General features: G+C 41.8%; 1 protein-coding gene across 3 annotated transcripts in view; it reads right to left on the reverse strand.

Moving 5' to 3' along the window:
• The window catches only part of SMYD3 (SET and MYND domain containing 3), a 411,511-nt gene that overhangs the window by 358,133 nt on the left and 26,490 nt on the right, over window positions 1-26,888 (reverse strand). For all 3 annotated transcript variants that reach the window (XM_070734078.1, XM_070734076.1, XM_070734079.1), the window contains exons 2-5: window positions 11,078-11,141; window positions 10,304-10,411; window positions 4,235-4,295; window positions 1,452-1,588 (exon numbers count right to left, since the gene is read on the reverse strand). In XM_070734078.1, coding sequence (XP_070590179.1) covers window positions 1,452-1,588; window positions 4,235-4,295; window positions 10,304-10,411; window positions 11,078-11,141 — 370 coding nt within the window. The remainder of the gene's footprint in view (window positions 1-1,451; window positions 1,589-4,234; window positions 4,296-10,303; window positions 10,412-11,077; window positions 11,142-26,888) is intronic.

The following is a 26,888-nucleotide window of genomic DNA, read 5'->3' on the forward strand; positions in this document are numbered from 1 at the left end:
AAAAGTTCATAAAACGAAACAATGTTTCCCATAGGAATCAATGGAAAAGCGATTAATGCTTGCAAGCCCAAAATTCACCCCTTTTGCCAGCCGAAGCGCCCGTTTTTGCACTGCTGGGATTCCCCTGAGACTCCCCTCCATGGGAAACTCCACCTCTAGACTTCCGTGTTTTTGCGATGCTGCAGGGACATCCCAGCAGCACAAAAACTGGCGCTTCGCTGGCAACGGAAGTCCGGAGGTGGGGTTTCCCAGCGAGGGCAGCCTCAGCGAAATCGCAGCATCGCAAAAACACCGAAGTCCTTCGGTGTAGTAATATTTTATTTGTCAAAGAGGAAGCCATATTTAATAGCTTTAGTTCAGACACTAATTTTATTTTATTTTTTTAAAAATTATCTTATTCTGAGCTTTTCCTACCCTATTTTTATAGCGAAACCAAGGACACCAATTTGGAACGATTTTTTAAATTAATGTTTATCCCACAAAAAAGCAATAATGTATTAAAATAGCATATAACATTTATAAAGCACTATGTTATAGCCAAACTGAAACACACTCATTCATTACAGCAAAAATATATAATCAACAAATTATTTAAAACTACATAAGCATTTTAAAAGGCAAGTATACTGGGTGAAGAAATTAGATGGTTACAAACCATAGAAACGAAATCTGAAATTGAATCAGCTGAACTTACAAATTTCCTATATGGATCATGATAGATCCACAAACCATGCAAATTAGCCATTAGATTTGAAAAATTGGATCATGATAGATCCACAAACCATGCAAATTAGCCATTAGATTTGAAAAATTGGTAAAAAAGCTCAAAATAAAGTCACTTTACAGTGGATTATAGCTGTAATATTTTGCTATAGGAAATTACCAAAATTATCCCATGTAGTCACCCTTTCAGTTATCTAAACCAAATAGTAAGTGATAATAAATACAGTAGAACATTATTAACCTCCCTTGACATTTATATCAGGATGAAAAAAACAATTAAATTTCTAATGCTGGGTAACAAATAAGTCAAATAACAAGGCATACATCAGAGTGAGTAAGCATTAAATATGCATTGTTGTACAATATTTTTTCAATAGAGATACCAATTTCAAACAAAAAGAATGCATAAGCAATTATTTTCAGAAGCAACATATAAACATTTTTAATTTTAAAATCTTGCGTTATTTTTCATTGTTAGCATTACGTAATTTGTCATAGTTCTCTTAAAAAAATATGCTGGTTGTTTCTATTATAAAAAAAAAGATACCGATCTTTAGAGGAGGAATCTGTAATTGCTGAAGTGGTATATAAATTTGCTGTTCACTCAGGCCAATATCTGGCAGTATATTATGGTTTAAAATAGCTCTTTCAAATAACATGAAAGCACAAAAAATTTGAATCATGACTACATATTTTCAGAGTTTTCAGAAATCTCTTTTAACACTTACTTTTGCAAAGATCTGAAAAACATCTAAGTCCGGCAAAAGCTGAGAAACATCTTGGATTTCCACCTTCAAATACAGCTGCAGAGTCTTAGCAAGGTGCCTGAGACCTTCCTTCATGTCTTCACTTAATTCGTCAACATCTTTAAAAAGAGGAAATGTATTAAAGTGTGAGGATTACCTTGTGCCAACATCTCTAAGCAATCTAGAATCAGCTTGGCAGTGTGAACATTTCAATCTCCAAAAAGACAAGATATCCTAGTTTATTTTTTGACAGACCTTCTCAACACTCGGTTGATATTGCCAAATTATATAAATATTATGTAAATGAAAAAGCAAAATCTTAGGACAAAACAGATGTGCAAAGAGAAAGTAAATGGAAAATCAGTTAAGTGTCTTACAGCAACAGTAGTAATTTTATTTCATTCAAAATACTTTTCCCAATGCAAGAAGACAATATCTTGATTTATTTCAATCAGAAGTATGCTCTAAAAGTGGGAAATTGCATACATAAGTGGTATATTTGTGGCTTTTTTTAAAAAATAGAATGAGACAATTTGATTGTAGGCAGTAATCTAGCTGTTAATCCATAGCAAATTAATTGTTTATAATAACTTGTCCTTTAATGCAATGAACAATTAGCTAAAAAGATAAAGAGTGAGATGATAGAATGAATAGATAGTCTTATACATTAAAATATAATCTATGTCAGATTGAATTTGAAGCAGTCTTAATTACTGACATTTAGTGTGATTAAGTAAAAAACTCTTTATTCACAAAAGCAGGTTTCCAAATCCAAAGAAGAGACTTTTGTTTCACCCAGGATAATGTCTTAATGCTTTCCCCGTTAAAAGAAACAAATCTTCCTTTACAATTTTATCCAAGTAATTTACAAGATTCAGAAAGTCTCAAATAACATCATATGATATTCCTTTTATATGATGTAACAAGCTGAATTATCAATGTTTTTTTAAATCCACAGATATGGAAGTTTGGGGAAAGTTATTCACTTCTTATTTGACAGGTCACTAAACATGGAGATATTTCTGGAGAGAAAGGTTGTAAAATTTGTTCCAATCACAATTACTGTTAGGCAATTAGAAATCTAGTATACTCCTCCCATTATTATTAATTGAGTGTTCTTGATAATTTGTTTTCTCACCAGGTGATTTACCATAGACAGACAGACAGACAGACAGACAGACAGACAGATTTAGACATTTTATTATTTATTTATTTATTTATTATTTAGATTTGTATGCCACCCCTCTCCACAGACTCGGGGTGGCTCACAACAAAACAAAACAGTTCATGACAAATCTAATAATTATAATTTAAAATATTTTTAAAAAACCATTTACTAAGCAAACATACATACAACATACCATGCATAAATTGTATATGCCCAGGGGAGATGTTTCAGTTCCCCCATGCCTGACGACAAAGGTGGGTTTTAAGGAGCTTACGAAAGGCAAGGAGAGTAGGGGCAGTTCTAATCTCTGGGGGGAGCTGGTTCCAGAGAGTAGGGGCCGCCACAGAGAAGGCTCTTCCCCTGGGGCCCGCCAACCGACATTGTTTAGTTGACGGGACCCGGAGAAGGCCCACTCTGTGGGACCTAATCAGTTGCTGGGATTCATGCAGCAGAAGGCGGTCTTGGAGATATTCTGGTCCAATGCCATGAAGGGCTTTAAAGGTCATAACCAACACTTTGAATTTTGACCGGAAATTGATTGGCAACCAATGCAGACTGCGGAGTGATGGTGAAACATGGGCATACCTAGGGAAGCCCATGACTGCTCTCGCAGCTGCATTCTGCACGATCTGAAGTTTCCGAACACTTTTCAAAGGTAGCCCCATGTAGAGAGCATTACAGTAGTCGAACCTTGAGGTGATGAGGGCATGAGTGACTGTGATCAAAAATTCAATTCCGATATCGTATAAAATTTTTAAAAATAGCAAATGAACTGAACTAAAATCAAGTAAATGAATTGTTTTAATTTTCTGAAGTTAAAAAATAATCTTGAAAAATAAAACATTAGAAAAAAAGATTACAGATATTAAACATTTTTACCTGGTATTTGAAAAATACCTTTGAATCCTTTCCTACCCTCTGTGCCTATGATTGAAAGTTGGTAATTTAGGAAAGAAAACAGGGGATGAGTACATAAATCACTCTAACCCCATTCTAGCTCAACGTAATCTATAATTTTTATTAATATTGCCTCTGCAGGCCCCCTGATGATTATTTACACCCCCAGATTCTGCAGGGGATGGATTCTCATCCAAATATGAAAATGTGACATTTACCTGTAGGCTTTCTTTTGAAAGAGTAAACAACATAGTCTCAGAATTTGGTCCAAATACAATCCACACACACTAAAATAAATACTAAAAACTCTCTAAAATAAATGCAATTGTTAAGATATATATAATAAAATAGTATTTTGATCTCACTATAAAAAAATTAAATAGAAAATGTTCATTAATATTCCAAGATCCAACATCTGGTATGGGAGCAGAGAGATTCCAAAAGTATCCTTTAAATTGCACTGATTCAGTTAACACCTTTTCTGATTTACCTGGGAGAAGCACTGCCGTCATTATCATGATCACAATATATATTGCCTACAAACAGTAGTTCATCAGATAGTTCATCAGCAGAGAAATCCTCAACATGAAGCTGCTAAGTGCTAACCAATTTGCCTAAAATAGTTAAAGGATAGTGTGTCCTCATACATCTTAAACATAGCAGAGTTCCTTTAAATCAAGAAAATATACAAAACACTTACTTGACTGGAGATCAGAAAGAGAATACAGCTCCTCAGATGGGCATACCGATTGCCTTCTTAACTGGTAAGAATATAAAAACACCAATAAATAATAACCTTGGATAATTGTTTCACTGTTAAAAGAAATAGCTATAATAGCAATAGCACTTAGACTTATGTACACAAAAAATAATTGCTGCCAACCTGCCTTCCATTGAGTTTCTGTATACTACATGAGTCAAAAAGAAGGCTGTGAAAATATTTACAGACCCTTCACATCCTGGACATAAGTTAGGTCCCACAGAGTGGGTCTTCTCCGGGTCCCGTCAACCAAACAATGTCGCTTGGCGGGACCCAGAGGAAGAGCCTTCTCTGTGGTGGCCCCAACCCTCTAGAACCAACTCCCCCCCGAGATTAGAATTGCCCCCACCCTCCTTGCCTTTCGTAAGCTGCTTAAAACCCACCTCTGCCGCCAGGCATGAACTAAGATACACTTTCCCCCTAGGCCTTCACAATTTTATGTATGGTATGTTTGTATGTATAATTGGTTTTTATATACAGTGATCCCTCGAGTTTCGCGATCTCGAGCTTCGCGAAACGCTATATCGCGAGTTTTCTACCCGGAAGTAACACCACCATCTGCACGCATGCGTAGATGGTGGAGTTTGCATTACCGCCGGGCAGATCAGCTGCTAGGCGGCCAAAGGAACCTTCCCTGGGTCTTCCCGCCGGCATGGGGGGCTTCCTAGCACCCCCCCGAACCCCCAACCCGGGTTTGGGGGGGTGCTAGGAAGCCCCCCATGCCGGGGGAGACCTTTTAAAACACCCGTGCCGCTTCCCAGCTGAGTCCTGAAGCCAAGCGCAGAAGTTCCAAAGGCGCTTGGCTTCAGGACTCAGCTGGGAAGGGCGCGGCTGTTTGAAAAGGTGGCAGTCGGCCTGGGGGGCTTCCCAGTACCCCCCCCAACCCTGTCTCCTGCCGCCGGTTTAGCCAGGAGAGGAGCGGCAAAGTGACTTGGAGGAATGGGAAACTCAAACCGCCCAGTTTCAGCTTTCCATTCCTCCACGTCACTTCGCCGCTCCTTCTGGCTGGTGGGGGGGGGGAGTTAGGAAGGTTCTACTTCTCCCCCCCAGCCAAAAACTCAAAGCCTGTCTCCTGCCACACAGTTTAGCCAGGAGAGCAGCGGCGAAGTGACTTGAAGGAATGGGAAACTCAAACCGCCCGGTTTCAGCTTTCCATTCCTCCACGTCACTTTGCCGGGGGAGTCTGGGAGGGAAGATGACGCGCCGGCAGCACAGGGGCGAGGGGTGGGAGGCAAAGCTCTGCGGGTACAGCCCCTTTCGGCCAAGCCTCCCCCCCCCCGCCAAGCAGCCAGGGAAGCCGAGCCGGGCGTGACGGCGGCGGCGCTGCTGCTCCGGTCGCCCGATCGTGTCCTGCCTCCTGCGCCGATGTTCCACGCCCGGCTCGGCTTCCCTGGCTCCGTGGCCGGGGAGGCTTGGCTGAAAGTGGCTGGAGCCGCAGAGCTTTGCCTCCCCCCCCCCTGTGCCGCCCGCGCGTCATCTTCCCTCCCAGACAAAAAGGCCACCCTTCGGCTCTGCAGTTCCAGCCCCTTTTGGCCGAGCCCACCCGGCCAAGGAGCCAGGGAAGCCGAGCCGGGCGTGGCGGCGGCGGCTTCCTTCGGGGGCAACGCCAGCAAGAGGGTCTTCGCCCTCTTGCTGGCGTGCGTGGGCGGTGGGGAAGACCCTCACCTGCTAGGCGGCCCAAGGAATCTCCCATGGGTCTTCCCCACCGCCCACGCACGCCAGCAAGAGGGGGAAGACCCTCTTGCTGGCGTTGCCCCCGAAGGAAGCCGCCGCCACCACCGCTTCTTCTTCCTTGCGCCCCCGCTGCCTCTCCGCTCTCTTGGGTGGCGGAGCGAAGGAAAACAAAAAGTTTCCCTTTCTGCAGCTCCTGCCTCCCGCCCACCCAAGACAATAAGAGCGGAAGAAGACCCTCTTCTCCAACACGCCCGGAGGAAAGCGGGGGGAAGGGAGGAGAGAGAAGGAAGCCAGGCACGAAGAGTGTCCCTCTTGCTGGCGTGCGTGGGCGGTGGGGAAGACCCTCAGCTGCTAGGCGGCCCAAGGAATCTCCCATGGGTCTTCCCCACCGCCCACGCACGCCAGCAAGAGGGGGAAGACCCTCTTGCTGGCGTTGCCCCCGAAGGAAGCCGCCGCCACCACCGCTTCTTCTTCCTTGCGCCCCCGCTGCCTCTCCGCTCTCTTGGGTGGCGGAGCGAAGGAAAACAAAAAGTTTCCCTTTCTGCAGCTCCTGCCTCCCGCCCACCCAAGACAATAAGAGCGGAAGAAGACCCTCTTCTCCAACACGCCCGGAGGAAAGCGGGGGGAAGGGAGGAGAGAGAAGGAAGCCAGGCACGAAGAGTGTCCCTCTTGCTGGCGTGCGTGGGCGGTGGGGAAGACCCTCAGCTGCTAGGCGGCCCAAGGAATCTCCCATGGGTCTTCCCCACCGCCCACGCACGCCAGCAAGAGGGGGAAGACCCTCTTGCTGGCGTTGCCCCCGAAGGAAGCCGCCGCCACCACCGCTTCTTCTTCCTTGCGCCCCCGCTGCCTCTCCGCTCTCTTGGGTGGCGGAGCGAAGGAAAACAAGAAGACCCTCTTCTCCAACACGCCCGGAGGAAAGCGGGGGGAAGGGAGGAGAGAGAAGGAAGCCAGGCACGAAGAGTGTCCATGAGGGGGAAGAGACCCCCGCGCCGGGCAGGCCCACCGAAGCGGGAAGAGGGGGCGTGCACCCGGGCCTGTCATAAGCGTCCTCTGAGGGAAAAAGAAAGAGTCCGAGCTTGCCGTCCGGAAACGTTGAAGCGCCCTCACAAGCAAGAGGGGGAAGACCCATGGAAGGTTGGAACTGCAGAGCCGAAGGGCGGCCTTTTTGTCTGGGAGGGAAGATGACGCGCGGGCGGCACAGGGGCGAGGGGGGGGGGGAGGCAAAGCTCTGCGGCTCCAGCCACTTTCAGCCGAGCCTCCCCGGCCACGCAGCCAGGGAAGCCGAGCCGGGCGTGACGGCGGCGGCGCTGCTGCTCCGGTCGCCCGATCGTGTCCTGCCTCCTGCGCCGATGTTCCACGCCCGGCTCGGCTTCCCTGGCTCCGTGGCCGGGGAGGCTTGGCTGAAAGTGGCTGGAGCCGCAGAGCTTTGCCTCCCCCCCCCCTGTGCCGCCCGCGCGTCATCTTCCTTCTTGCTGGCGTTGCCCCCGAAGGAAGCCGCCGCCACCACCGCTTCTTCTTCCTTGCGCCCCCGCTGCCTCTCCGCTCTCTTGGGTGGCGGAGCGAAGGAAAACAAAAAGTTTCCCTTTCTGCAGCTCCTGCCTCCCGCCCACCCAAGACAATAAGAGCGGAAGAAGACCCTCTTCTCCAACACGCCCGGAGGAAAGCGGGGGGAAGGGAGGAGAGAGAAGGAAGCCAGGCACGAAGAGTGTCCATGAGGGGGAAGAGACCCCCGCGCCGGGCAGGCCCACCGAAGCGGGAAGAGGGGGCGTGCGCCCGGGCCTGGCTAGAGCGCTTGATCTGCGGGCGCCTTAAAAGGGGGTGTGGACTCCTGGGAGACCTTGGCGGTGGAAGGGGACACACTCGAAGCCTCAGCCGCCTGTCATAAGCGTCCTCTGAGGGAAAAAGAAAGAGTCCGAGCTTGCCGTCCGGAAACGTTGAAGCGCCCTCACAAGCAAGAGGGGGAAGACCCATGGAAGGTTCCTTGGGCCGCCTAGCAGCTGATCTGCTCGGCAGCGCAGGCTGCTGCTGCGCTGCCGAGCAGATCAGCTGCTAGGCGGCCCAAGGAATCTTTCATGGGTCTTCCCCTCTTGCTGGCGAGGTGAGCGGGCGGGCAGCGGACAAGTGGCGGGCAGCGGGCTGGCGGTGCGGAAGTAAAAACACCATGGAAAAGTGGCACGCATGCGCAGATGGTGTTTTTACTTCCGCACCGCTATATCGCGAAATTTCGATTATCGCAAGGGGTCCTGGAACGGAACCCTCGCGATAATCGAGGGACTACTGTAATGGATTTTTAACTGTTTTTTAGTATTGGATTTTGTTGTACTGTTTTACTGCTGTTGTTAACCGCCCCGAGTCTGCGGAGAGGGGCGGCATACAAATCCAATTAATAATAATAATAATAATAATAATAATAATAATAATAATAATAATAATAATAAACTGTTTCAACTCCTGCCCTCAAAACAATGGTATAAAGCAGTGCACACCAGAACTACTAGACACACCATCAATCTGCTAAACAAATAATTTCCTTAACACTGTCAAACTATTTACAAAGTCTATGCTATTAATCTTCTCATCATTCCTGTCACCTATCTCCTCCCACTAATGACTGAGAGGAGATGACTGTAACTTTCTTGCTTGTATCCTTACAATTTATATTGACTGGTACCTATTCTATTTTGCTTCACAGTGCTTTACAATTATCTCTAAGTGGTTTACAGAGTCAATGTATTGTCTCCAACAATCTGGCTCCTCATTTTACCAACTCAGAAGGATAGAAAGCTGAGGGAACCGTGAACTGGTGAGTCTTGAATTGCCAAACTGCTGGCAGCCGGCAGACAGCAGAAATAGCTTGCAATACTGCACCAACCTGCACCACTCTGGCTCTTAAACCTAATATATATGAATACAAAAAACAATAATAATCTGAAATAAAGTAATTTGTGGCTATTTTATGATTGGAAAAACATTACTAGAGTTTTATATCCAACCATCTGCCTTTTATTATTCACTTAATTTATTCTGTTCACTTTTTCACTTTTACATATTATTTTTATCGATTTCACTGCTAAAATAGTTGCAAGTCTTGTTAAGCTCACCCACTGCATCAAAGTGCACATGATATTTAAGAATTCTGCTTAAGGACTCCCTTTGGAAAATGACACCAAAAGACTAACCTCTCATAAATATCTGAGATATTAATTGTTTTGAAGAAATGAAGTAAACATGGGATTTGGCATCAGTGTCAGCCTAAAATGAAACTGATTAACTCTTAAGCCAACAGCATAAATACAATTTTAATTTTAAGCAATGTTTGTAGAATTTCATTTAGAAACTGAAATTATAAATCATATCTGTAATGACAAAAAATTGTATATGTTGATACCAGGTACTGTATATGGAATATGCCTGGTTTGTCTTATTTCTAATTTCTACCTAAATGCCCAAGAATGTAGTTCAAATAATTTCAAAAGACTTTATACAAGCCACATTGCTTCGTACCACATCCAAAAATTAATTGTATAGCCTAGCACGTACAAATTTGTGCCTCTAGTTATCTTAGTTTTCTTTTTTCATCAACTTAAAAGCTAGTCAAGTGAAGAGACTATACCTTTACTTCTGCTGATTGCTGTAGAGTGATCTCACACAATCACACATACAAACTCACTTAGAACAGCACATTTTCCTTTGCTTTTTCAACCCCAAAGATACCCAGAGGATCTCATAAAGTAATAAAATACATGTTAATTCCATTCCTCAAGAGTACAATTCCAAAAGACAATTCTGAACACAAGAGAAAGGGATAGAAGACAAAAACAAGCAAACTCAAGCAACAATTCTTAACATCACACAGTTCTTATAAAAACCAGGTGAAATATACAGAACTAAATTGGCTCCTTTCATATTTTTTCTTGTAACCAGCATAGGTTGGAACAGGAGTGTCAAACTCGCATCATCATGCTGGTGTCACGTGACATATCAAGACTTTTTCCTCCCTTTGCTAAACCAGGCAGTGGGCGGAGCCAGCACATGATGTATCTGGCCTGTGCGCTGCGAGTTTGACACCTCTAGGTTAGAAGATCAATTAATCAAGTCTCCCTGCTTTAGGCACTTTATGGTACAAAGATATTTCCAAAGGATCTTGTCAACTAAAAACATGGAGCAATGTGACTTGAATGAAGGTTTCTCTTAACCTCTTCTTCAAGAGGCCCCATCTCAAGGATCGCTTAAACTCTGAAATACACAATCTGTTTCCACATTAACAGAAGTGGAAAAGATATTATTTGCAAAAGTTAATCATATATAAAAATCATATATAAAAAGTTAACTTACTACTTTGAAAATAATCCTGCCAACAAGCCTCACTGAGTCAGGAGGAAAATTAGGATCAATATCTTTAAGACATTTGCATTCACGTTTATGGTCCAGCCAGGCTTTTTTCTAGGAGTGAAAAGAAATTATTTTCATTTAATAAATAATATTTTTTTAAAAAAAGAATGACTTCCTCCTTCAAAGTTTAATTTCTATTTCTGTTTTTTTAATGGTATTTCCAATTGAGTATAAGGATATAATTTGCAACGTATTGTACGAAATATGATTAACAAATAAAAATAGGAATTGTATAAGTCATCATTAGTGATGTATTCAGAATTGAATGGTAAACTAACAGTGAAATGTAACTGCTACAAAAGCAAATATTATCTTGGGGTGTATGAACAGATACATAAAATATAGGCTGCAGAAGTAGTTCTTCTACTCTCCTTTGCCCTAGCTAGCCAAACCCCATATGGAATACCATGTCTATTTTGGGAAACCTGCAGTGGAATGTATCTCGGAGTCACAGGAGGAAGCAGCTCTTTCCCAGAAGACAAAAGGACAGTAAAGCAAAAACTATTTAGTGAGCAGAAAGAGCAATGCTGGACCCTTTCTAGCAATTCACCGAGTATATCTATAGTTTTTGCAGAAAATTACTTTAATCTAGCAAGATTCTGTTTGTAGGTGAACAACATAAAGGAATAACTCAGAAGTAACTCTAAATGTCACTCTTGTTTTTCACTAGTTAAAAAGTTTACATATTGCAGTCCATCTATGTTTTAAAATAATTACCTGACAATGTACACCACAGTATTTTGCAACTTTGCATTGGGAACACTTAAGTAGCCGCTCATTTCTAAAATAGGAGGAGGGGGAAGGGAGGGAGAAAGAAAATAAAATGTCCATTAAATGGATTTACAACCCATATTAAGTTTTACCTGATGAAGTTTGTTGGCTTAAGATTCTAGATCACAATTCTAGAAAAATACATTTTTCACTTGTGTTATGTTAAGCAAAAGTTATATTTACATATTTACATTTTTTTCTTTTAATTCAGTTACATCCCTTTGTTTTGTTTGTAAAAAGAAAAGATTAAAATATACATATTTATCAGTTATAGATTATTTTGTGAGAGTATATTTGTTGTATTATTTGTATTTTGATTAATTAAGAAAATGAGCATCTACAAAAATTGGTGAGGCTTCCAAAATAAAACTACTTTGTGAAATAACATCTAGCCAGCAGAGCTCCCATGGCAATTAAATTTTCTAAAACAGGAATAGGTACATTTTGGTGACCATGAATCATTTATGAACAAGAGTTATTGGGATGAAGTAACGAATAGATGAAGTGTAACAGGGGAGGCACAAAAAATGGACCAAGGGGAATATTCAGCCTTTGGGTCTTGGCTTACCCATCCCTGTTTTAAGTGGTGAAGAAAGAGTAACAATATTATTTTTATTTCTGTCCAGAAACAAATCTGCATAAAGAAAATTGACAAGATACTGTATGTATACAAATAGACACACAAGCATGTATATAGTTATACAATCTATATCATATATTGATTCATTGATATTAATATTTATTAGCAAAAGTATAACATTTATTCAATCAATCAATTTGGATGGATGGATGGATGGATGGATGGATGGATGGATGGATGGATATTTTCTATGGGTTCTTTCAAACACTTGGTCCTAATGCTTCTAGGCTAGTGAAGATCGACAACCTTTTTGTCGACGTGTGCCGAAAGCACACATGTATCTGCACCCATAATGCAATGTGTGTGTGAAACCCCCTGCTTGTCCCCCGTGCATGCACACGTGAACCCGTGTTCGCAACTACATGGGCAAATGTGCAAGATCCCCATGCTCCCCCTAGCCCCACTGATTTGCACAAAACCCTCCATGTTTTTCCCACTCCACATGTATGCATCCCCTTGCCCATGCATGTGCATTTCCCACATGCATCCCGACCCCTGCGCATGAATGGCAGAGACCCAAAAATCAGTTAGCTGGTGGTATGTGCAACTTCTAGAATATAAGTACTGTAGTATGAAGATCCTTGAATTTCAATTACAGTGGTCCCTCGATCATCGCGAGGGTTCCGTTCCAGGACCCCAAGCGATGATCAATTTTTCGCGAAGTAGCGGTGCGGAAGTAAAAACACCATCTGCGCATGCGCAGATGGTGTTTTACTTCCACCGCCGCCCGCCCTTCGCCCGCCCACCCCGTTGCTCGCGCCTGGGGTTTCCCCGCGCGCGTGCCGCCCGCCCGCCCACGCCGTTGCTGGGGCCGCTTCCCAGCTGGGAAGCGGAGCTGGGATGTCCCCAAGCGCGCGCGCGTTGCTGGGGCCGCTTCCCAGCTGGGAAGCGGAGCTGGGGTTTCCCCAAGCGCGCGCGCACCGCCCGCCCGCCCACGCTGTTGCTGGGGCCGCTTCCCAGCTGGGAAGCGGAGCTGGGATGTCCCCAAGCGCGCGCGCGTTGCTGGGGCCGCTTCCCAGCTGGGAAACGGAGCTGGGGTTTCCCCAAGCGCGCGCGCACCGCCCGCCCGCCCACGCTGTTGCTGGGGTCGCTTCCCAGCTGGGAAGCGGAGCTGGGATGTCCCCAAGCGCGCGCGCGTTGCTGGGGCCGCTTCCCAGCTGGGAAGCGGAGCTGGGGTTTCCCCAAGCGCGCGCGCACTGCCCGCCCACGCCGTTGCTGGGGCCGCTTCCCAGCTGGGAAGCGGAGCTGGGGTGTCCCCGCACGTGCCGCCCACCCGCCCACGCCGTTGCTCGCGCCGCCGCTGGGGTCTTACCGGGGCAAGAGGGGGAAGACCCAGGGAAGCCGCCCAGCAGCTTATCTGCCCGGTGGGAAACTCCACCATCTACGCATGCGTGGCCATAGAAAAAAGGCACGCATGCGCAGATGGTGGAGTTTACTTCCGGGTTGAAAACTCGCGATATAGCCCTTTCGCGATGCTCGAGGACGCGAAACTCGAGGGATCACTGTACAGAGGAATAATGGGTCCTGGATGTTAGCAGATTTAAGGTACAGTACTTGTTTCATTAGAGATATCTCCCCTTGCCTATGTAGTTTTATGTATGGTATGTTGTATGTATTATTTTTAAACAATGGGGTTTTTAGACTTTTAATGTTAGATTTATTATTATAGACTTTTAATATTAGATTTGTAATTGTATACTGTTTTTATCACTGTTGTGAGCCACCCTGAGTCTGCGGAGAGGGGCGGCATACAAATCTAATAAAATAAAATAAATAAATAAATTCTTGCCTTGATTTTCACTGATACTTGATTTTTGCACTATGATGCATTGTTTGGGCTAACTGAAGATTACAAACAAATAGACAGAAGCATGGTAGTGGTATATAGAATAGAATTATATTGCTTGTATCCTTCAGATTTTTATTAATATTGATTGTTTCCTCATTGCTTATTTGACCTCTGAGACAATCATTAAGTGTTGTACCTCATGATTCTTGACAAATGTATATACTGCATATATTTAATGTACACTGAGAGCATATGCACCAAAACAAATTATTTGTGTGTCTAATCACACTTGACCAATAAAGAATTGTATTCTGTTCTATATTGACAAAACTGTATTTGTCAGGTACTTTCAAGAAGAACAAAAGTACGACAAGATTGAGTACAAGCCATCTGTTCTCAGAAGTCCCTTTAAATTCAGTGAGATTTATTCTCCAATGTGTATGTGTAAAACTGCAGTCAAAAAGCTACAAAATCTCAAGTGTTTTCTTGTACTGAATGATTGACTCCATATTAAAAAAAAATCGCAATATTCATAGTAACCCTTCAAGAAGATATCTGATACAAACTGAAATGCCGCAATCTAAGCAGGATCTATTTCACTTTTCTCTGCTGAGATAATAAGTAGAAGAAATAACACTTTAATTTTCTTGTTCTGGTTTCACACAGGAAATCAAATGCTCTGTTTAACACAGTAGAATCCCCAAACAGTTTTGTAGTAAACAACTCAGTTACAATTTGCTACAGGGAGTCAAAAACATGATAGATATCTTTTGCAAAACAAAATCCACTAACTCAGAGAGCAGATATAAACAGGGATTACAGTTGCAAAATGTGTATTATAAATTAGAGGTTTGCCTAAAATAAATAGCCATCAATGATAAAACACCTAATATTGGGGTGGAGGGGGATAAGAATTTTTTAAAAAAATATGAAGCAAATTCCTAAACACCTGAGCCAGAATGTTGGCTTCATAGGATTTTGATTTAATACAGTTATTGTCTATTCTTAGAGACCTTAATATTCTTCATTTTTAGATGCAATTCAATCAAATATGACTTGGAACAAAATTGTTCCTTACTCTCTTCCCTTTATTCCATTATCTTAGTAGAATTGTGGACCTTTCAAAAATGCCTCAGAAGAAATGATTCAGTCTTTGACCAAAAACATCACCTTTTCTTAGTAATTACTTACACTTATTTAATACTATTAATGAAAGCAGCAGCAGCAGCAGCATTATTTTTAAAATTTCCAAACAGAGCACACACCTAGACATTCCTTACATCAGGTTTAAGAAAGTAGCCCTATCAGTTGTTGTTTTTTAAAGACCTCTACAGGTAGACATCAGATTACAAATAACAATTGGGATAAGAATGTCTATCACTGAGCGATGTGACCATAAACCATGATGTCACATGAAAGCACTGCTTAGCAATGGCAACCCCAGCTGTCATTGTAACCATGTGGGTTGTTAAAACCTTATGTATAGGGCAGTGGTGGCAAACCTATGGCATGGGTGCACAGGTGGGTGAGGGAAGCTGTTTTTGCCCTCCACAGGCATTGAATTATGGGTGTGGGCATTCATGCATGTGCGATAGCATACATTCACACTCTTTCGGCACACAAGGAAAAAAAGGTTTGCCATCACTGGTATAGGGTATAATATGGGATGAGGTAAAGTCCCAGGCAAACAGGAAGATACGGGTAGATGGATGTCACAGATGGGCATTGCGGTGCATGGGTATGTGGGCATGTGCTGGGGCCAGGCACTAAGGAACATAAGAATGGACAGGCAATAAAGCGGCAGGAGTGACTTGTAACCTCCTACCAACTTTGCCATAGACTTTTTTTATGGGAAACCATCGGGAAAGATCACAAATTGTCATTATAAGACTACAAAACACTGCAATCATCAAGTGGCCAAGTGCCTGAATAATGACAACCTGCCCATCGGAATGCTGAAATAACTGCAACTTCACAGGCCATCTGGACAGTCAATTAACAAATGTTCTTAACCCAAGGGCTACCTGTATCTTAGCAATCTCTGAGATAAAGCCAAATTAAAACAATCATAATTTTTTCCCATTCCCCTTCAATAAATTCTGTTTTTAAAAAAACCTTTGGAGAGTCTTGCTTTCTGTTGAAATGGCCTGCCAAGACAGCACTCCATATTGTGGAGCCTGCAGAACTAGCCTCACCATTTCTCTAGTCCCTTTCCTGATATGATTAATTTCATTTGCTCAGCTATGACATTACCTTTTCTGTTATCACAAATCAAGGACTGGTCTCATAGTGCCTTCTTTTTGGAAATACAGTGATACTTCGTCTTACGAACTTAATTGGTTCCAGGATGAGGTTTGTAAGGTGAAAAGTTTGTAAGACGAAACAATGTTTCCCATAGGAATCAATGGAAAAGCGATTAATGCATGCAAGCCCAAAACTCACCCCTTTTGCCAGCCGAAGCACCCGTTTTTGCGCTGCTGGGATTCCCCTGAGGCTCCCCTCCATGTAAAACCCCACCTCCGGACTTCTGTGTTTTTGTGATGCTGCAGGGGAATCCCAGCAGGGCAATCCCACCAGTGCAAAAACGGGTGCTTCGCTGGCAACAGAAATCCAGAGGGGGGGTTTCCCAGCGAGGGGAGCCTCAGCAAAATTGCAGCATCGCAAAAACATGGAAGTCCTCGAAACCCTACCTCTGGACTTCCATGTTTTTGTGATGCTGCGATTTCGCTGAGGCTCCCCTCACTGGTAAACCATACCTCCAGACTTCCGTTGCCAGCGAAGCGCCCATTTTTGCGCTGCTGGGATTCACCTGCAGCATTGCAAAAACACGCAAGTCCAGAGGTGGTGTTTCCCATGGAGTGGAGCCTCAGGGGAATCCCAGCAGCGCAAAAACGGGTGCTTCACTGGCAACAGAAGTCCGGAGGTGGGACATCCCAGTGGTGGCAGCTTGGGTTTGTAAGGTGAAAATAGTTTGGAAGAAGAGGCAAAAAAATCTTAAACCCCGGGTTTATATCTCAAAAAGTTTGTATGACGAGCAGTGTTCCCTCTAATTTTTTGGGGGGGTGGGCGGAAAAGTATAGTGTCTGAGCGGCAGTCCCTTCGGGACTGGGCGGCTCAGAAATAATAAATAAATAAATAAATAAATAAACAAACAAACAAACAAACAAACAAACAAAAAACCCACCCTGTTTTGCCCCAGAGAATTTCAAAATAAAATACTGTACTATGTGTCTATAACAGTGAGCTCATAATAGGGCAACTCTATCAATATCAAAATGCCACTTAAATAGTTGAGCTAGTTTCAAACTAGATTTTGATTTTCTTTCTCTCTTCCTTACTCCCATTCTTTTTCTTTCTCTTTTCCTTCCTATCTTTTTTCTATCTGTTTCTCTCTCTTCCTCTCTCTCTCCTTCCCTCTCACTCTTTCCCTCTCGGCTTCTGGGCAGGTTTGGAAAACTCTGAGTTGATGATGATTTTTAAGTGAGCGATTGCTCACTGCTCAGCTTAGAGGGAACTATGATGACGAGGGGTTTGTAAGACACAGTATCACTATATTCATGGCAAATATATATTTATTATCTTTATCTGCACACTGCTGGACCTACTTTGTGTAGACCAGAGATGTCAAACTCACATCATCACATTGTCATCATGTGAGGCATCATAACTTTTCTCCTCTTTGCTAAAATGGGGGTGGGGGCTATTCCATGATGCATCTGGCCTGCGGGCTGCAAGTCTGACACCTCCGGTGTAGACTATGTTTCAATGAAAAGCCCCTCTATTATATTTTTTGCAATATAACTATTTATGTGTTTATACAAGCATCTGGTTACAGGATCCTGGTCTTCAATAACTGACATAACTGAATATATTGCTTCAAATATTGAATTGAATAATTTCCTCTGAAATCCATTGAATAGTACAGTATGCCATTAAACTTGATGAATCCTTCAATTATGAAATCCTGAGGTCATTTTTGATGTAATTACTGTCCTTTGGGTCCATCCTACTTTGGCGATAAAAGCCAGGATTATTTATGCAGTAACATAGTTTTAGCTTGGTAAGTAATTAAATGTAATTTAGGTATAAAATTGGTGAACTTTCAAATTTTTTATTTTTAACCCAGTGTTTTTCACTTCTGCAATCTATCAGATTGGACCTTTAGATTGCCTGTTGCTCTGCATTATTAGTTATCACAGAGGTACCAACACATCTTTATATTCTCTATATTCACTCAAGGGGAGATTAGATTGGAAAATTACCTAAATAGAATCTCTCTGCTGCATGCCTAACCTCTCTTTTCACAGTACAGTACTAACGATTCACACAAGTGCACAGGTGTGATAAAAGAAATACAGTAGTTTGAAGAGCTATTGAGATTTCTAAAGCATCTCAAGGTGCAAGGTGCTGACAAGAGTTCAGTAAAAATGTATTCTGTTAATTTCTAACTCCTATTACTCCTATATTTTGAGTTTCCTCCCAAAATAAAACATACCCTGATAATAATCCCCATCGGGCTTTTGAGTGCATGACAATAAAGCTAAGCACTTACTTCAGGGTTCACAAAAATATAAGACAAGCCGATGGAGTTAAAGACAAATCATTGCAGGATGCTAAGATGTCTGACTGCCTTTACAGTTTTTATTGCTTTTTATACAGTTTTCCAAGCAGCAAAAGGTGGAAGAAACTAACAGCATTTTTATTGGTGAATTCTCCTTGTCAATCATTAAGAACATCCTGCTGATACAACCTAGATAAGATCGCATACCAGCTAGGGATAATGTCCTACATCATCTTGGCTATGTGAACTGGGTGAGATTATGTAGGTATGAGAGGCCCATTTGAGGTAGGCAGTTTGCTGCACACAACCTCCACATGGCCTCTTTTTCTACAACAGGGTGTTTTCAGGGAAACATGGTAGATTCTGAGACTCTAATCCAGTGCTTCTCAAATAGAGGGACAGGCCCGCCTGAGACACGGAGCGATGCCAGGGTGGGCACATAACCCTGAGGAACGTGCTTTTTTTGCCACCAGGAGTAAGGTTTTTTTGCACCAAACAATAGCACACAGCACAGAGCAGGAGATATGAAGGGCACATAACCAACCCCTTAAGAGACACCATAGAAAAATATTTAACAGGGATGAAAAGAAAGGAAGAGAGAGACGGAGATAATAAGTCTCCCAAAAGTCTCCCATAACAGAAAATAATTGAGAAGCACTGCTCTAATCCGATCTCCTATCTCCCATGAACAGATTTCAGCAAGATACTCTGAACAATGATTACCTCAATGCAGCGATCAATAAAAATACAGGTATTCACAGTAGTTAGATGTTTTATATAATGTGTTGTGGTTAGCTCTGGCCCAGCTCCTGCCCCAAGGACTGTGGATGTTGAGGAGACATCCACATGCTGCAGCCCTGTTTTGCCCCCAGTGGAATCTGCTGATGAAGGCTCCTCTGACCAAGAAGACATGAGTGACAGGGAGGAGGGGAGTGTGGCAGACAGTTCAGAAGGAGGTCAATTATCTAGCTCCTCCTTGGATTCGGAACAAGAGTTAATGATACAGCCACGTATGCGGAGAGCGATACATAGGCAACAACAACTGAGAGATTATTATCAAAGAAAATGAGGCCACCTGTGGTTAGGTGGGGCTGTGGTAATTAGTGAGGCTGCTATAAAGAGCAGCCTGTGGGTTTGGCCATTGTGGAGGATTATCTGATCCTTGTGTTTCGTGCCTGCTTTGCTGCGTTTGACCTTTTGTGTGCTGATTTTTCCCCGCTTTGAAACTAAACCAGGGCAAAGTGTGTTTCACTTTGTGAAAGAAGAAGGATTGTGAATTGCCTCACAACTGCAAGCTAAGTATCACAGAATAAGGGATTTGTACCAATTACCAGTTTGTTTGGAGACGAGTACTCTTTGCTATACCAAAAGAGGGCTTAGTTTAAGTGAATTTTCATTATAAAGAACATTGTTTTGAATTTTCGAACGTGTGTGTGTCTGAAATTTGTACCTGTGAATTTTCGGGAGGAGTCTACCAGAGAGTCCGACAGAACAATAATGTAAGTTTTAAAACTATTATTTTGAAACATCATACAATCTGTCTGGTTGTTCTTGGGCAACATAAGCAATGGAGAATCTCCCGAGTCTGAAACAACATAGCTAGGAACTAATTTTTTATTGTAGCAAAGCTATGATATACAAACAGCTGACATTTAGTCTGATCCTGATTTATAAATTCAAGTGTAGTGCCCCCTTTTCCAGGCATCTTGTGTATCAGATTTCCTGCTTTACCTTTCCTACTCAGATGATGGCAGCTGCATATTTATATTCATGCTCTAACACTCTCCTGATACAATAATGACTCAACAAAATCTGAAAAACACCTTTCAAACTGAACTCAGCTACAGCTTTTTTATATATGTTTATTTTGATTCTTGACAAATGTATTTTTTTCTTTTATGTACGCTGAGAGCATATGCACCAAGACAAATTCATTGTGTATCCGATCACACTTGGTCAATAAAGAATTCTATTCTATTCTATTCTATTCTATTTAAAGTACATGTAATCCTCGAATTACCACAATTCATTTAGTGACTGTTCAAAGTTACAATGGTACTGGAAAAAATGACTTATGATGGTTTTCCACAGTCACCTTTACAGCATTCTCATAATCATGTGTTGAAAATTCAAATGCTTGGTAACTGGTTCATATTTATGACCGTTGTTGGGTCCCAAGATCATGTGATCTTTTGTGTGTGTGTGTGTGTGTGTGTGTGTGTGAACTTCGGACAAGCAAAGTTAATGCAGAAACCAAATTCACTTAACAACAGGGTTGCTAACCTATCAATCACTGTGGCAAAAAAGGTCATAAAATGGGGCAAATCTCACTTAACAAATGTCTCACTTAACAACAGAAATTTTGGGCTCCATTATGATCGCATTTTGAGGACTACCTGTAATTAAAATGTGTTAATTATTTTATATTCCACACTTCCTCCTCAAAACTCAAACACAATAACTTTCAGCGTTACATGAACATTTATTTATTTTTATTTATTAAATATATTTATATGCTATTATAGCTATAATATCAGTAACCCCAATGTGGTATTCCTTGCTCCATTCTGCTCACAGCAGCCTCCCCTACACCCTCACACACCCAGCAGCAACCACCCAAAGCCCTGCTGAACTCAATTGCCAAGAAGTCTATTGAATAATTGGGTCTTGCAAGAATTTAATCTAAGTTTATTCCCCCACTGCCAGAGCTCTTAACAGCATCCCGACATCCATTCAGGACTTCTACATTTCTGGCTCAGATTATGTGATAATATATCACTGATTGCCACCAGCATTTTGATGATATTCAAATCAAACCTTTAAACAACTTCCCCAGATGTTTCATGCAAATAAATATTAAATATGGGGGAAAGGACAGAAAAAAGGACTGACTTCGTATTCACATTAACAGAGCAGTATGTAGGAAAAAACAAATATTACAATTTAAATTTTCATAAAGAAATCACAAACAATAGAGACAAGGACAAGGGAAGCACATAAATAAATAAACTATCTAGTAGGTAAGGAAATAAATTATTTTGGAAGAAGGAAAAGGTTGTGAAAGAATAATTCGATAAATGACTTGTTGGCTGTAGGAATTCATTATCTGACCTTGCTACTGGACAGCAAAAATAAATATAAGACCTAAATTTGGCTATTTAATTGGGCCCCTAGTAGGGAAATATTAATATAGTTAATAACTTTACAGTATTAACAAAATATATATTAATACATTTTAATAACACTTTTTAATAATACTTAGTATGGAACATCTTAGCACTAGCAATAGCACTTAGACCTGCATATTGCTGCATGGTGCTTTACAACCCTCTCTAAGCAGTTTACAGTGTCAGCATATTGCTCCCCAATATTCTGGATCTTCACTTTACCCACCTCGGAAGGATGGAAGCGTGTGTCAACCTTGAGCTAGTGGGATGATGGCACTTGGCAGAATTAGCCTGCAGTACTGCACTCTAACCACTGTACACCCACCATTTATCTTTGTTTATCTTTCGGCCTCCAGGAAGGACGTCTTCGTGACGTCAAAGCTCCGCCCATTGAATTTCCTATTGGGATTCCCCACCTCCTTTCCAGCCTCCAGATCGGCCAAAAATGCCGCCGCTGCTTGTAAAAATGGTGCTCCACCGGGCGGCGGCACCCAGCTGTAACCTTCTGAAACAGCCGGGTGCTTCTCGGGGGCCTCTGGAACCCGAACCCGAACTTCCAGGTTCAGCGTTCAGGAGAACGCCGAGAAGCCCCCGGGGTTGTTTCAGAAGGTGGCAGCTGGGCGGCGGCGCTTCTCGGCGGCCTCCCGAACCCGAAAAGTTCGGGTTTGGGTTCGGGAGAACGCCGAGAAGCCCCCCGGCTGTTTTAAAAGGTGACAGCCGGGTGGCGGCGGCCATCGGAGTGCCATTTTGCGATTTCTTTTCCCTTTGCACGCATTAATTGCTTTTATATTGTTTCCTACGGGAAACAATGTTTCGTCCTACGAACTTTTCGCCTTTCGAACCTATTTCCGGAACCAATTAAGTTCGTAAGACGAGGTATTACTGTATATTATAAATGAGTGCCTGAAGACTGCTCTGATGCAAATCAGCAATGACATGTTCAATACATTTCTCTTTAAAATATCTACATTATGTTTTCTGTTATTTAAAACTGATCTTCATAACCAATGATTTCATAATAAATGCTTTGCTGTTAGTGAAATTGGATGATTGATTTAAGAATTAGCCACAAGTAAACCAGTGCTAGAACTGACAGTAACATTTATGATGATTATATATAAAGCAAATCAATGTATGAATTCTATTATATATTTTTCTTCCACAACCTGCAGGAAATATACTTTTCTTTATTGCATGAAACTGCTCCTACTATTTCTACGCAGTAAATTAGGCAGTGATGAATAATATCCAATGAAATGTTAGCTAAAGAATGCAGACAAAATTAGGGAGAACGTCCACTGAATAGCAAATATTTCAGAATTAAGTCAGGAGTTTCTGAAAGCCTTCAAATCCCACATGACACTGGAGCGCTAGATTTCTTAAGGCAAGTCCTAATAATACATGAATCCAATTTAGGCAAATTTCTAGTTTAACTGCAATAATACTAGTGCCTTCTATTACTAAGATAATAGAATCTTTCCTTCAAAAGGTGTGCTTGGTAACATTTTCTTTTTCCTCCATTTGCATTACCATAAGCAGTGGTTCTCAACCTTTCTAATGCCACAACACCTTAATACAGTTCCTCATATTGTGGTGACCCCCAACCACAAGTCTAGCACTAATTCTCCCAATGGGGCTTTAAGCTGATTGGCAGGAAGATCAGAGGGACACCCCCACTGTAAACACCTGATTGGTCAGATTGTAGAAATATGTTCCACGGTGCCAGAATAGAAGCTTTAGTTCCTAACACCGTGGGAATTTTTTTTTCCCCCATGGTCTTAGGCGACCCCTGTGAAACGGTTGTTCGACCTCCAAAGCGGTCCCGACCCCGAGAACCACTCATAAAGGCATAAAGGGAATTCTTCTCCCTTAGTGAAACAAGGGATAATCTGAATTTTTGTCCTTTAACTACCCTTGAGTGCAACTGGTTTATCATGTATGCACATTTACATAGGAGTGTGTGAAAGAGTCAGAAATGAGTTGTCTAACCAAATTCCCAAGAAAACTAAGGCCAGGACTGTCTGGAAAGAAAGAGAAAATATACACCGGGTGCCATGTTCAAGTATGTACTGGGTAGAGAGCACTAGCTATTTGCCTGAACAATAAAGAGAGAGGAAGCAATCAAGTGAAAAAGGAAGTGACTTCAAAAAAAAATTGAGAGGATAGTAGCACTAATAAAATCTATGCCTGAAATGATTACACAGTTATTACATTATTTGAAAGTCAAATGTTCTGCCTAAGAAAAGACAAAACAAATGCAGGAAGAAGAATTCCAAGCGTGGAACTCATTACCGGACTCAATAGTGTCAACTCCCAACCCCCAACATTTCTCCCTTAGACTCTCCACGATTGACCTCTCCAGGTTCCTAAGAGGCCAGTAAGGGGCGTACATAAGTGCACTGATGTGCCTAACGTCCCCTGTCCAATTGTCTTTCCTTTCCTCATATATCATATATATTCTCTCCCTCTCATCTACTTCTCTCCTTTTTTACTTACTATCCTTATATATATTACTTAATGTTTATTTTCTTCCATATGTATTGTATATTGGACAAAGAATAAATAAATAATAAATAAAAATTAATGGCTGTGTTCCCATCACCCCGAAAAAGCAGATGAATAAATAGATTTTTCAATATATACAATAGGCCAAAGTGTATTTCTGAAAATATATGACCATATGTATGTATAGTAGTACACACATTAGCAAGCCAGTTACTATTTCATTCTTTATTTGACTGAACATTTTATAAAAGCATATGTCAGTTCTATAAGAAACTGCGGTAGATGTTGCCCTCAAAATGTCCTTGAAAGTCATTTTCAGGCACATATTGCTTCTCAGCATGCATTCAGCTACTGTCAGGAAAGCTCCCAAACCTTTTATAATAAACCAATTTTCACATACTGTTGCCTCATAATTAAGCTTAGAAACTGCACTAACCAACTTATTCTGGAAATGGAGATCTTTGATAGGTGAAATGCTGTAAGGACTCAAGTGCAAAATAATCACAATCTGAGTCGAAAATAACACTTCAAACTGCTGTGGTGTTTTATTACGTTATCTACTTTCCCTTCATCCCCCAAGTATCAGAAAGTTGCATAATAATAAACAAGGCAAGATACAATAAAACCAACTATTGTAGATAAGTATATGTAAAATATTTTATTATAATTATTATCATTTAATTCTCTTCTCACCCATGTAACAGAATATTTTATTATAATTATTATCATTTAATTCTCTTCTCACCCATGAAACAGAATACCCTACGAAAATAGACTAACTATCCTGGGTCTAGAAAGCTTAGAACTGCGGTGCCTAAAACACGATTTAAGTATTGCCCACAAGATCATATGCTGCAACGTCCTTCCGGTCAACGACTACTTCAGCTTCAACCGCAACAACACAAGAGCACTCAACAGATTCAAACTTAATATTAACCGCTCCAAACTTGACTGTAAAAAAATATGACTTTAACAATCGAGTTGTCGAAGCGTGGAACTCATTACCGGACTCAATAGTGTCAACTCCCAACCCCCAACACTTCTCCCTTAGACTCTCCACGATTGACCTCTCCAGGTTCCTAAGAGGCCAGTAAGGGGCGTATATAAGTGCACTGATGTGCCTATCGTCCCCTGTCCAATTGTCTTCCCTTATATATCATACATATTCTCTCCCTATCTATCTATCTATCTATCTATCTATCTATCTATCTATCTATCTATATCATATATATTCTCTCCTTATCTCTTATATCATATATATTCTCTCCCTCCCATCTACTTCTCTTCTTTTTTAGTTTCTATCTTTATATATATTACTTAATGTCTACAGTATTCTCTTCCATATGTATTGTATATTGGACAAATAAATAAATAAAATAAATAAAAATAAAAATGAATCTGGACAATGAGTTCTGATGTTTTGTTAGGATGTCACTCTCTCAGCTTAGGAGACACAGCTCCAAGTGTTCCTATCACCACAGGCTTCACTTTGGCTTTTACTTTCCACAATTCTTCCTTCAGTTCCGGGTACTTCTCCAGCTTCTCATTTTTCATGTTGCTGTCACTTGGCACTGCTACATCAATCACCGGTGTCTTTTGGTCCTTGTCAACTACCAAGATGAGAAGGAGCTTCCAGGCCTTCACATCAGCAGCTTCTACGTCTTTCTTTGACCAGCCCCTTTGGCAAATAACTGGAAGGATGTATATGCTGATGTCATGGATCTTGTTCTTCTCAATGAAGTTACTCTTTAGGACCTGTCTGGTCCAATCAATCAGAATAGAGCTGAAACGGACCTTGAGCAGGGGACACTATACAATTTGAGACAAGGGTCTGTCCAGTCTCTTCTTAAAAACCTCCAGTGATGAAGCACCAATGACTTCTGAGGGCAAGCCATTCTACTGGTTAATTGTCCCCCACTGTTTGAAAGTTTATCCTTCATTCCAAGTTGTTTCTCTCCTTGATTAATTTCCATGCATTGTTTTTTGTCTTACCTTCTGGTGCTTTAGAAAGTAAGTTGAACCCCTTTTCTTTGTCACAGCTTCTCAAATACTGGAATACTGCTATCAGGTCACCCCTAGTCCTTCTTTTCTCTAGACTAGTTTCTGCAATTGTTCTTTATATGCATTAGTCTCCAGGCCTTGCTCTTCTTTGCACTTTTTCCAAAGTCTCAACATTTTTTTAATAATGCAATGACTAAAATATGATATAATATTCCAGGTGTTGTTTTACTAAATTTTATAAAGCTGTACTAATACTTCACGTGATTTTGATACTATGCCTCTGTTTATGCAACTGAGGACTGTATTAGCTCTTTTGAAAGCAGCTTCTCATACTTCTTCTTCCTCATGTTGCTATCACTTGGCACATGTCTTTTGAACTACCAAGATGAGGAGGCGCTTCCAGGTCTTCACATCAGCAGCTTCTAAATTTTTCTTTGGCCAACTCATTATACTGGCAGAGTATCTAATAACTGCAAGGGCATGGATGGTATGGATGGCTGATGGCATGGATCTTGTTCTTCTTGTTGAATTGACTCTTGGATCTGTTTGATCCTTTGGTGATACTTGGATGTTGCTATCTTCCTTGCCTCTTCAATCTGGTTCCCATGTGACTGTGGGATGCCAAGGTACTTGCAACCAGAATGTATATCTTTTATATGGCCCACTGGTAATTCCGCCCCATCAGTCTTAATTGCTTTCCTTCTCTCAACCATCATCCATACACACTTCTCTAGTTCAAATGACATCCCACTATCCTCACTGTAGATCTGTATCAGGTGGATTAGTGAGTTGCTGTCTCAAGCACTCTTAGCATACAACTTGATTTTATCCATGTATAGATGATTGATGGTAGTTCCACTCTTGAACTTGCACCCATATCCAGGCCTTGTGATTTTTTTGATACACACATATTTTTAAAAAACCTTTAAAAATCAATAACTTTTAAAACATTATTATAGTACATGGAAATTAACCAACACATAAATGATACACACTGCAAAATCCTAGCTCTCTGATAAAAGCTCTAATGCTGGAAAAGAGAAAGAAGAGGAGGATGAATAGCAAGGAAGTGGATGGACTCAGTTACAGTGACA

The sequence above is a fragment of the Erythrolamprus reginae genome, chromosome 1 (genome assembly GCF_031021105.1).
Source record: "Erythrolamprus reginae isolate rEryReg1 chromosome 1, rEryReg1.hap1, whole genome shotgun sequence".
Taxonomy (NCBI): domain Eukaryota; kingdom Metazoa; phylum Chordata; class Lepidosauria; order Squamata; family Dipsadidae; genus Erythrolamprus; species Erythrolamprus reginae.